The sequence below is a fragment of the Colias philodice genome, chromosome 1, assembly GCF_061535455.1.
Source record: "Colias philodice isolate Cphi_HAF_F1 chromosome 1, ilColPhil1 Martin Lab GWU primary, whole genome shotgun sequence".
Lineage (NCBI taxonomy): Eukaryota > Metazoa > Arthropoda > Insecta > Lepidoptera > Pieridae > Colias > Colias philodice.
In genome coordinates, this window is record NC_143086.1 from 11,028,052 (window position 1) to 11,040,933 (window position 12,882).

The 12,882-nt window shown below is 34.5% G+C and overlaps 1 protein-coding gene and 1 long non-coding RNA gene across 4 annotated transcripts in view; one reads left to right on the forward strand and one right to left on the reverse strand.

Moving 5' to 3' along the window:
* The window catches only part of LOC149491334 (uncharacterized), a 423,150-nt gene that overhangs the window by 121,338 nt on the left and 288,930 nt on the right, over positions 1-12,882 (forward strand). The gene's annotated exons all lie outside the window — the stretch shown is intronic.
* LOC149491336 (uncharacterized) overlaps positions 1-12,882 on the reverse strand; it is a 72,682-nt gene that overhangs the window by 45,600 nt on the left and 14,200 nt on the right. For all 3 annotated transcript variants that reach the window (XM_089715187.1, XM_089715177.1, XM_089715167.1), the window contains exons 4-7: positions 12,310-12,420; positions 12,039-12,154; positions 11,620-11,763; positions 10,162-10,287 (exon numbers count right to left, since the gene is read on the reverse strand). In XM_089715187.1, coding sequence (XP_089571313.1) covers positions 10,162-10,287; positions 11,620-11,763; positions 12,039-12,154; positions 12,310-12,420 — 497 coding nt within the window. The remainder of the gene's footprint in view (positions 1-10,161; positions 10,288-11,619; positions 11,764-12,038; positions 12,155-12,309; positions 12,421-12,882) is intronic.

Genomic DNA, 12,882 nt, shown 5'->3' on the forward strand with positions numbered 1-12,882 from the left:
AGTTTTGTAGGAACAAATTGTATAAGCCACATACGCACTTGCAATCATATCTCCGCCACCTAATCATTTAATGAAACGAAACGTGACAGTATGCTAATAACTGTCGAAGGTCTAACAATGAGTGTATCTAACCCATTAACAAAGTGTACTTAATACATACTAGGACGACTATTGTGTTAGAATGGCCACCTATGCATTGTTGCACTTGAAAACGTAGCCTGAAGTAGGCGAGATTCAGGCGAGAACAAATTATATAGAGCTGAGCTGTACCTATGTTTGTATACTGTATCACATCGAAATATGAAAGTCAATTAAATTACATAACTATAACGTATATTATCATGCATCGAGTTGTTGGTAAATATTTATCGCTATGATATTCGTGTCATCGAAATGAAGAAAGGTGATAGACTTCATTTGTTCTTATCTCGCAATGTATTGAAAGAAAATGGCATACAGTTAATCAGACTTTAATACATTCTTCAACAGTTACGCGTAATGTATGTATGTGTGCCATTACGGGTACTAACTTCCCAAAAAATCCAAAGTTATTTATAGAAAAAAATAGTCTACAGTTATCCTATCGCGTTTCGCGCTCTCAATTCTAACTAAAGTAGGTATTACAGATTATCCGAGTAAAATGAACTTGATATTTTCGTTTAAGATTAAGACTTTTGGTATTACGAATTTAAGCATCCATATCGTTCCAAATATACGTATACCTAAACATACTATAAAATTGATAAAAAAAAAAGATTATTTCAATCTCTAACCACTAAAAATACAAACATATAACAATTAGCATGTATTGTGAATTGTCTGAGTTTATTTTATGTTGTGTTAATAAATTGGCTATAATTTAAATAATTAAGTAGACAAACTTGATTTTTTTATATATATTATAATATTACTTACACTAAAAATGAATATTAACGTCAAAAAATAAGACATTACTTGTATCCACAAGTACACATTTGAGGACACGAGGCCATTACTTATATCTTTTTTTATTGTTATCGATAAAAAGTGTGTAAGTAGTTTTTTTATTAACATTTTCAATGTTAAACTTTACATTGCATAATTGCTATGTGAAATTAAAATTTATATTCATAAAATAACTTTATCATTTCGATATCGATAACAGTATTTCATTCACTTAAATTGCGTATGATTTTGATCAAATGTGATAAACATTATAATTTCACAATCACAATTAAATAAACATAATACATTTGAAGCTACTCATATTACCTACAGGTTTTCAGTCGTGAAATAGAGTCCTTAATAGCGAAGTTAATGCAATAAGAAGCCAACTACTTTTTCCGAATCACTGGGTCCAGAATTTTCTGAAGTGACATTTAACATTTGCAACACAGTACCTACACACGCCTTTTTTAGTATTACACTTATGTTATACTAATATTTCTATGAAAAGGAGAATTCCGATAATTAACATCATATTATCTCATGTTATTCAGGACAAAAGAAAGCGACTATTATGCCATTTAAAATTTCAGAAAAATAAAAATCTCATTGCGTACACAATCAATTATTTAAAAATGGTAACTTCCAAGTCCAACAGCCTTACATAAAACAAAGACCGACATATCAGACAGAGCTATGTTGTTCTCGTAGTCAATTTTCGTACACGACGATGATGTAAATATTAATCCATCACGATAAAGGGGACGTCCTGATAACAGCTGCAGTGTCCCTTAGCATCCGTTTAGAAATTTTAACAAGTGTTTTGAACGAGATCTATAATATACTAGCTGTGCCGCGCGGGTTCACCCGCGGTCTAACCGGAGTGCAAAATCAAGTATTTCTCATGTGTTATTCTGATATATCCTATATTACTGTAAAGTTTCATATAAATCCGTCCTATAATTTAAAAAAAAACATCCACCCATCCATCGATCCATACATACTTACAAACTTTCACGTCTATAATATTATATTAGTATGACTATAGGTTTAGATTTGTTAAAAGTAAATTTTAATATTTTTTTTTATTTTTATATAATCAAAAAGAAGAACCAAAAGTAATTTACTCCACTATTGACGAATCGAAGCATTCATCAATTCATGATTGACTCCTAAATTTTCCGCTTTTGTATCCAACAAATAATAATTATCATTTTCATTGTTTTTACTCGTGATATAAGTTGATTTATAGTTTCATATTAATTTATATTTTATGAAACTAGAACATATTGTTTCTTTATCAAATAAAGTGGCATGATATGTATCACAGTTCATAGTAGAATAATTAAACTGTGAAAAGGAAACCTTAGAAATTTAAATGACATCGCAAAGGGAAAGAAAAATAATTAATTTTATGTAACTTTTTGCACTGAGTTAAAATACATATGTAATTGATTATTGGTGTAAAAAATATTAGTTTTATTGAAATTATTATTAAATGAGTGAGGGAAATTAATATCGCGAAACTAAGCAGCTGTTGAAAATGTCCTTCGCATGAAGGAGGTCGCGTATTTCATTACTTACACCACAACTGCTAACTATAGAATTTACACCAATCACTCGATAACAATAACAATAAACACGCGCAAGTGACCATACATTTTATCACAAACTTTCCGTATCAGTACTTACTTATCACAACAAACCGTGATTGTATTTCAATTATGGTACTCGTAAAAGAAAAGGCAGGTACATATTCAATTAATGTACTCATTATTTTGTTGCTACTCCAAGGCTCTCTATTCATTATACAAAGTATCTAACACACATTATTACGATTTTAACACCAGGATAATATTCACGTAAATCATTTATAGTGTGAATAGGTAATAGGTAAACATATTGCGAATCGCGATGCCGTCATCTTTCTTAAAATCATAAACACACAGGATAAAGTCTGTTAGCGACAGCCGACAGACATAAGAGGACAATAAACAAATTCGCAAAACGTTATACTGTGGTTATACGGATATACATCACTACGAAATATTCAAATCATAATGTTGTCAACTTGTGAATGAAGTAACGAAGAGCATAACATAATTAAATCGTTACCTGTTGATTAGGTTGATTTTGGTGATAATTTTGTGCGACAAGCCGGATACCACTTAATTCCAACGAACGAGGATCGAGAGATCGACTGCGCGGCTTCTCAGTCACGAACAAGTCGTCATCCCTTTTGCCCTTCTTCCATCGAAAGTAATTGGCCATATCCCACACGCACACTTAAAACATGCTCTCCGAGATGTCACCACGATTAGCGATAAAACTCACGCGTTCTCGTGAATACGGCGATGTTAGATCGCGGAGGCATCTCTTAAAACACTGAGCGATAACACAATTGTCACGAGACGTTCTTTTGTTATGCAACGCTGGAGCGTACATGCCCGATTTCCTTAACAGTGGTTCCGCAACGGAATAGGGAAGCCAAGAGGCTCTTATCAGACTGTTCGACATAATGCTCCATGTACCTATCGGCCCGAAATCGAGTGTCACAACACGTACCCACTTTTGACAATATCATTGTGATGTCATCGCCATCGTGCACTAAAAATTACCCGATGTTTCATGAAGACCGACTTGCGAAACAAAATAAAAATAATAGTTTATTTCACATTTCATTACTTTTAGTTTAGATTTATAGTCTGTGACTAAGTCTTTGAACGTTTACATGTCGATTGGAGTTTCTGAGTTTCTCTACGATCTTGACATAATTGCGGTGACAATTGTGTTATGTAGTTAATTAAGCCACTGAGTAAATATTCAATTGTTTTCCTACCATTTTATTCATATACCGTATTCCTATGTAATACAGTATATGAAAAACAAACAAAGATTACAATCTTCTTTTATATAGGTATATAAAAATGAATCGCAAAATGTGTTGGTAAGCGCATAACTCGAGAACGGCTGAACCGATTTAGATAATTCTTTTTTTATTATATTCCTTGAAGTACGAGGATGGTTCTTATGTAGAGAAAACGTAAATATGTACCACGGGCGAAGCCGGGGCGGACCGCTAGTTATAGTCCGGGATACATCGCCCATTTTTGCAAGTGATTACTATCAAGCTAATTTTTCGTGAGTAGCTTTATTTTGATGAGATGCCCAATAATTTCATATACAAAACTCTCGATTGTGGTAGCTACCAGAGGAAACAAGGATAAAATATTTTGATTTGATGGTTCTCAAATATTAATTACTAACTGAATGTTTTTTTTTTTGTTCAATCTCAAGATAATTATCTAAATTATTCGAAAAAATATTTGTCCTACAAAATCTATGGTTTGATCAAAGAGTCCCCCTTTCCAATGTGTATCGATAACGAAGTCATCATAAATGATTACTAACCAGCTGATTTTTTTATTTTCACTTATTTAATACTTATATAATTCAACAGACATATTGTCCTACAAATTGCGTAATAAATATTTGAGAACCGTCAAATCAAAAATTTTTATCCTTGTTACCTCTGTAAGCTACCACAATCGAGAGTTTCGTACATTAAATTATTGGGCATCTCATCAAAATAAAGCTACTCACGAAAAATTAGCTTGATAGTTGATAGTAATCACTTGCAAAAATGGGCGATGTATCCCGGACTATTATCTATAAATGTAAAGCAGAACCCTAAGAGTCAGATGAGGCCTCATAGGAGGCCCGTGTCCCAGCAGTGGGAACATATATGGGCTGATGATGATGATGATGATGAAGAGTCAGATAGTGCATTCACTGGGAATCTAGAGAGAAATAATATGTATTTGAGAGAAATATGTATTAGAATGCAAGATGTTTACATAATATAATCAAAGGGAAGGGAATAAACAAAAACAGACATTTCTTAACAAGGTCACTTGAGACTGCAGACATTTTTTTTTTCATGAAAAACTAAAGGAAACGGCAAATGAAAAGTAGGTATGTATTTATATATGCAAATGATGAGCAATGGCCCCAGACACGTAGGAGACATACGAACATGATCATAATATTACTTTGTTTGAACTATTACCGTGTATTGGGCAATAAACGAGTGTCGTATACTGCAACACAGATGGACATGTTTCTTTTTAACGACACACAATGCTAAACTACCCGAAGTTTCATGGACTGTATTTTACAAAACGACTACTGAAATAAACTAACTTATACACAAATCACACGATTTCACACACAGAATTTTCCTCGATTAGCTATCGCGCCAGTACATTTTTCACGACAGATAATTTGAAGCCCTCGATTTCAACACATTATGAAACATACTTTGGTCCTTTGTTTACAATTTGCCCTGAGTATTATCAGTCATTTATTTTTATAAAACGAGACAAGAACGAGACTGATAGATAAAAAAAATCGTATATGGAAATCTATTATCGGCCGCCGAAAACACAAAGGATCCGATTCAAAACGTCGCACATTTTTCAGGGATTCAAAACATATTATTATTCTATATATACATCCTATTGTTATCATGGGTTTCATAAAAGCTAGTCAAAAATCACTTAGCATACAAAGAGTGAAAACTCTTTGTATGCTAAATAAACATCACATTTGCTCACAATGTTTATTTAGCTAATTCCTCGCACAAGACCTTTTGCTTTTTATCAGTGGCCTTGAATTCGTGTCAATCTTCTCCATTTAACGAAAGTTTGAAACTCTCAACTTTGACTTTTCACAGCTTGTTGAGAGAAGCGCAATAGCAATTAATCTTGTGGACACAGTTAACGTCGGTATAAAGCCGCTGTTACTTAATTACGTACCTTAAAGTTAATTTAAAATAAACGTTGAACGAATATGACTTGGCCAATAATTATGTATTTTCCTAAAATTTCCATTTGTAGCATTACGAAATTTGATTTATATTTTAAACGCACATAACTGCTTTGTCCTAATCCATTTACGTTACACTAAAACGTGGTAATAATATAGTTGTAGCTGTTCAGTGTTGTTATAACTTGAAAGCTGAAAGCCTACGGGATTGGGGGACATATAAAATACACACTCTGAGCAATATCTAATCATCAACTAAGTCAAGTCCCGTGGAAAATGAACAACTCAAATATTCTTAAATTCCCGTCGAATTGTTCTCATTATACCACGTTCTTAACACTGAAACTTCAAGTGATGACGATTATAGTATATAAGGTTGGGTTTGTGATTAAGAAGATAATAATCTACGAAAAATTATTAGTGCGTATCCATAGTAGCGGATTATATGCCACGATAAACCATCTCTGAAATCGATTAATTACGAGGTTTACTAATTCGTCTTAGGTCAATAATTTTAAACTTTTACATAGTCATCTTGTGCCTATAAATGAAAAAAACCGGCCAAGTGCGAGTCGGACTCGCGCACCGAGGGTTCCGTAAAATATATTATGTGATGTAACTAAAAATTTATGGTTTTCGTAATTTTTCCTTTATCTATGCTATAAGACGTTGCTTCGTACCAAATTTCAAGATTCTGAGTTCACGGGAAGCACCCTGTAGGCTTTGATTCCCTTGCAAGTGTCGAAAATTTGCGGCATAAACGGCTGTATCTTTTGATTGCGTTGGCTTAGAAGTTTGATTTTTTCACAGCTTCAAGGGACAGTAGACCTGAGTAATTGATATAAATTTCAGCTTCATACCTCCACGCGTTCCTGAGAAAAAGGGTCTTGACAGACGGACGGACGGACGGACAGACGGACAACAAAGTGATCCTATAAGGGTTCCGTTTTTTCCTTTTGAGGTACGGAACCCTAAAAAAGGTTATAAACACAATCATAATTAATTTTGAGTACGTTAGTCTTCTAATTAACATTAACTTAAGGTTTAGAATTGGATGCAGGTAATCATAACAATAATCACTCCTTGTCGATTTCGGCTACGGCGACTGCTATCTATTGTCAACATGGCGGATCAGTAATGCCCTTTCATGCGCTCGCAAATGGCTGATGTAGCCAATTTTGGCTAGAAATGTGCGGTCACATTTGGGGCACGTCAAAACACCACCGCAATAATTATAATTAATTGCCGCAGGTGGTCGGGCCTTGAGCTCATCGCGTTTTGCGTCCAGCTCTCTGCAACGTATCTCCTCAAAACCGTTTATGTTTTGTTTAAAAAGGTTTCTCCATTTAGATCGATCATTAGCCAAGATAAACATCTGAAAGAATCGATCCCACATTTTTCATGTGCCGCTTTAGCACATCCTTGTATCCGAAGGAGTTGACCACCATGTTTTCGCTTGCCTCCTTGTAGCTCACAATAGAATATGCGCTTGGCTACTCTTTTTTCAGGTATCCGGAAAACATGGCCACACCATCGCAGCTGTCGTTTCATCAGGAATGTTTCTATGCCAAAGGTGTTAGTGCGACGAAGTAATTTCGTATTTCCGATCTGATCAGTCCATTTGAAGCCTAATATATCCCCTAGGCATTGCAAATGAAAGCGATCAAGCATGCGAATTTGTTTACGGTAAAGACCCCAAGTCTCCGATGCGTATTGTAGGTTGGGTAGGACTATAGACCTGTAGACCGAGACCTTTGTTGCTTTTCGATTGTGAGAACAAAAAACTTTTCGTCTTAGTTTGCCAAAAGCAGCCGATGCGGCGTTAATACGAGCATTTATTTCGGTTTGAAGGTCACAAGTACTGCCTAGATATTTAAACTTCTCTACTGGCTTCTACGTCGCGTACGTCTTGGTCAAGATAGATAGATGATCAATGGTTGGTTCATTAAACCTGTTGACATAACAAACACTAACGGAATTAGGAGTAATAATAAGATCAACGCAGACCCTGTAAATAAATAAAGATTTTTAACAAAACCTTAATCACTTTCAAGTTGTCTGAACTAAACAAAGTTTAAATGGGACAAACCGGAAGGCATTTGCTTTCAAATTAAGCCATAATCATGAAAATCGGTTCACTCAGTCGAAATTCTGAGGTAACCAACCCAAAAAAGTCGCGTCATGGCAATACCATCACGTCTGGAGTAAGGCGAAGATTTTTGCCAAAGAAGTTTCAGTTCTAGCACGTGTGGTCGGCACACACGATCTTTATCCAAATCTGAACTACAATAGAGTGTACTTTTGTACTGAATGTATGTTATATATAATTTTCAATCCGAAGAGCCTGCGGAAACGGAGTTTCAATCTATGCTCTTAATTATTATGAATTAGCAAAGCCGAAGCTTGGCCTGGTTTAGCTAGTACAATGAACAATCATGTTTACTTTAATAGGACATATTGATTAGCCGTATTGACACAATTAATTCATTAATATTAAAACAAACAAATTTTATCTACAATTTTATAGTCAAAATGATGTAACAGTTGTAAACTGCAAAGTAGGTACAAGGTAGGTACCATAACATATGTACCACGAAATTAATGCAAGTGTTTATGTAAATTTGTCTTTCTTTTACTTTGCAAAGGAATTATTAAATAGTATGATTTTTGTGTTTGGAGTTAGTAAGGAGGAGTTACGTAGGCTCCAGCTCGACGAAGGTAAGAGTAGCTTCCATGTTATCCATTAGCATGGAAGCTGTTACCCTTACCTTCTACCTATTATATCCTTACTAATATTATAATTGCCAAAATATGTTTAACTTTCTTTCCCGTCGTAATGATTATGGTAAGTATAAAGCAATAAAGTTTATGACTGGAAAAAGTAAGGAGGATAAAGGGAACATAGGATACTTTTTGACGCTGTGAAACATTTCATACCTATGAAAATTTATTTTGACTACGCAGACAAAGCTGCAGGCAACAACTATAACATAAAATTAATACACTTTCTATTTAATCTATACCAAAAATTATAAAGCTGAAGAGTTTGGTTGTTTGTTTGTTTGAACACGCTAATCTCAGGAACTACCGGTCCGATTTGAAAAATTATTTCGGTGTTAGATAGCCCATTTATCGAGGAAGGCTGGAGCGGAGTCACGCGGGTGAAACCGCGGAGCGCAGCTCCAGTCAACCATAAAGAAAAATATATATATACTATGAGAAATAAAAAACAATGGTTCTTCCTGCCTGAACCTTAAAAAATAATTTATATTATTCAATAGATGGCGTTATTCCTTTGTAACTCACGCTACGAGGCTGCGAGGTAGAAAAACTTTCAGGAAAACAATGTTTGAAGCTTACAAAATAATTTAGAGGGGGCAATTATAGATGGCGCTGAATCGAAAATGACACCAAAGGTCTTGTTTCAAACAACATGTATACAGGCTTAAAACAGCTTTAATTAAAGTTTGGGCGGTTCATTTAGCGCATGAATAAATTAAATATAATTTTATTGCATTTATTGTGCAATTTTTACAGAATATTTGTTATGTTCCAGAATTTTATACGGAGGGGTGTCAAATAAATTACATTACCGAAACAGATGGCAGCAGTCCTGTTCCAAATCGCGCTATAGAAATGTCGGAAGAGCAGGATATAAACCCTCTGGGGTACTGTGTGTAGCATAACTTTATGGTTTACAATTTACTTAATTTTTGAGGAACTCGTACTGATTAAGTATCACGCACGGGTCTAAATTCAAATTTATTTATTTGCCAAAAAACATGGTATACAGAGATGTTAAAAATTCAGTTTTCCAGCATGTTCAGCACTTCAGCCCTTATTAACAGCATGCAAATTATTTATACAAAAAATTGATGTCGCTTAATTTTAATTTATGTCACTTAAAATAATGAAATCATAGAGACTTACTACCAAAACACAGACTTTTCATAAAACCGCAGATTATTATACTATGGAACTTGGCGTAATACTAAGATGTAATATTTTTAACCGACTTCATCATAATAAGTAAATCTGAGATTCATTAATTAAGACCGAGGGGGCTTGACCATCACCGATCTGATAACCAGAGACGTATTTTTTATAAAATATAATGTATATATAAACAAAATAATTATATTTTGTTTTGCCTATCAAAAAGTGCTCATGGATATTTATAATAACTTTAATAGATATTTTTTCATACGGAGTTTTGAGACATCCTAATTTTGCCTTTTCGAGCCTCCTCCAGCATCCTCCTCCGCTTTGGCAAACGTAACTAACGTTTGTTTCCTGTCTTGGCGAAATTTTTACCATTTGGCGGATTTGTTGATGTCCTCGACATCTCTTGCCATAATAAGATAACATAACATATATCTATAATATAAACAGATTAATCTCTAAACTCACCCTCTGCCGTTTCTCCGTGACCTCAGCTGGCTGTCCCGGTATGGAAGCCCGTCCTCGGAACAGATCCATCACTTTGTTGATGGCGCTCGGCCTACGATTGCTCGGCACGGTGATTGTGTGGTAGTACTGTATGGAAATATATTGAGTTTAAATAAAATAGTAAAAGCATAATAAACCCGTTTTGAGCGAATAGAGTTGGTAGTTGAGTCATTCATAAATAAAGAGGGGAATTGTCTCCATAGGTTCAAGAACATATGTACTTTATTTCTATTTTGCTGATTTGTTGTGAAGTCCCGTGTCCCCGTAGTGGGGTAAGGGGCAGATGCATTATTCATACATCTGTTTCACTGATCGATTTTCTTTAGGGACAAGTAGGTGATCAGCCTTCTGTGTCCTGCCAGACCGAGACATTTTTTTTTTCTTCGTCTCCACCGGGAATCGGTTATACGCTCAAGCGCCAACCACTGTACCAAGGAGGCGGTCAATGGTCAAAAGGTTATTTCTAATTAACATACTTTATATTACATATTATTATTTCTACAAATTAATTATGTACGCCTGTTATCCTTAATCAAAAGTAAAAAAATACACATAAATACCATATGTAAGCAAATTTTGCATCTCATTATGGATTTGGTATTAATTCCAATGAATTACCACTTTTCTTGCGAATAAATTCATTTCAGTTCATTTCCACTTTCGTGAAATTTATACATTTTGAAATTATAGTTTTTTTTACTGTAAGTTTTCATGAATTTCAAGAGATGGCGTTATTTTAAACAAAATACGTATTGGCATGCGCATGGCTATGAATTCGAAAATAGTATTGTAATTTTAAAAGAAAAGAAAACCATATGTCCAACTTCTTAAAATATGTTTCAAATAAAATATGATCAAATATATTTTCAGCACATTTCTGAAGCAAGTCTTATTAAATTGTTATTTGTAATAAGATTTGATTAATTAATTAGGTACACATCCCTACATTCCTTGCATATACGATACTTTTATGAATGCACTGTGAATTATTTGTATTTTCAATAATAATTCACAACCTTAAAAACGAACTAACTTCAAATAACTATTATTTGCCGTCCTCGCCACCTAATTTATTTTCATAATACAGCAAGGTTCATAGCGTTCCGCTTACAGCTAGAAAGCCTTATTTATGCATTATATACCCATATACCCAGTGGATCGCCTTCTCGTACATATTTTAGAGCATTCACTTCACGAATCGCGATATTACATACATCATTATTTTCTCTACACAAGGAAGGTCTATCTTATATATTATTTTCATCCTCCAAGATCATAGTAAGGCAGATGAAAGATCATTTAACCATGGACCTTACTTTTTTTAGTATCAAATATGTATATATATACCCCCTTTTTATGCTAAATTTCATAAAAATGAGACTAATTTTGGCCAATTAATTGAAACATAAATTAAAATACCTTAGTGTCACTACCAGGGTGCGGATGCGCAGATCCATCCTTAACTTTGCTCGTCGAAGCAGTAGTCGAACTTGCAGCACCATCCGGCTTCGTCAAATCTTGTTTTGTATCCGTTTTAATGGGCTCTTTCGCTTTTGTCATATTCTGAAAATACATACATTAAATATTTAATTTAGTACGACCTTTTAGTTGCCAGTAGTCAGTAGACAAAGAAAAACCCGCATAGTTGCCGAGGTATTTCTGGGTTGAAACCTATCTTTATGTCCTCCACGGTCCTAAGCTCTACCAAATTCCATCCAAATCGGTTCAGTGGTTGATGCGTGAAGAAGAGATAGACAGATAGAGTTACTTTCACATTTATAATATTAAGATAGGATCTCATAGCATGGTTCGTTAATAGGATCTCATAACATTCATACCTGCATAGCATTTTTAACTTGTTGCATGAAACTCGGTTGCTTCTTAGAATCAGCGCCGCGCGGACGCGATTTGAAGATATCAAACAAAGCCGGTCTGCGGCTCACCCCGGAGGTTCCTGAAGAACAATTAAAAACAATGAGTGGTCATAGCATATTTCCACGTAAAATAATATCTTGGTTTATCCATTTTTACTAGTCATGAATTCTCCGTCATCTGATGGAAAATTCTAGAATGGTCGTTTCAATGTCACATATAAATAAGAGCATTTACCATGTATTGTTTGTTGATAAAACTGGTGCGAATGGCCATCGTCTGCGGACCGGCGTCTACGTTCACCCACTGACTGTGTGCTTCTTGTGATTGCGGCGTCCAAACGTTGCTCTAAAACAGTACAAAATTTTTAAATAATATAATTAAAATTTTATGTTATGTCAACAAATAGGTATGCGTTTTCAAAAGTTTTATAAAATATATGTAGATTACAAAATAAGATACGTATTTTAAAAATAGCATAGATTACTAAATAAATAATTACGTAAGTAATGGCACAGTAATAATTACAATTGATTACACAAGTGTGACCAGTGACAACTATCCCATCCATTCTACGACGACCCCCATGGCATATTTATCTCATTGGAATTAATCATCACAACGCATACAAATAGAATGTGTTCGATTTAAAGATATCGCTGGTATAGAACCGTTAGGGACAATACGAACATAATTAGGATTCATTACAACACAAAGTTGAAATGAATTCCATAGTTTATTTACGTTGATATTGTAGCCTTGCGTGCTAACGATAAATCGATCGCCGCTATATCGGCGGTAGGTAATGAG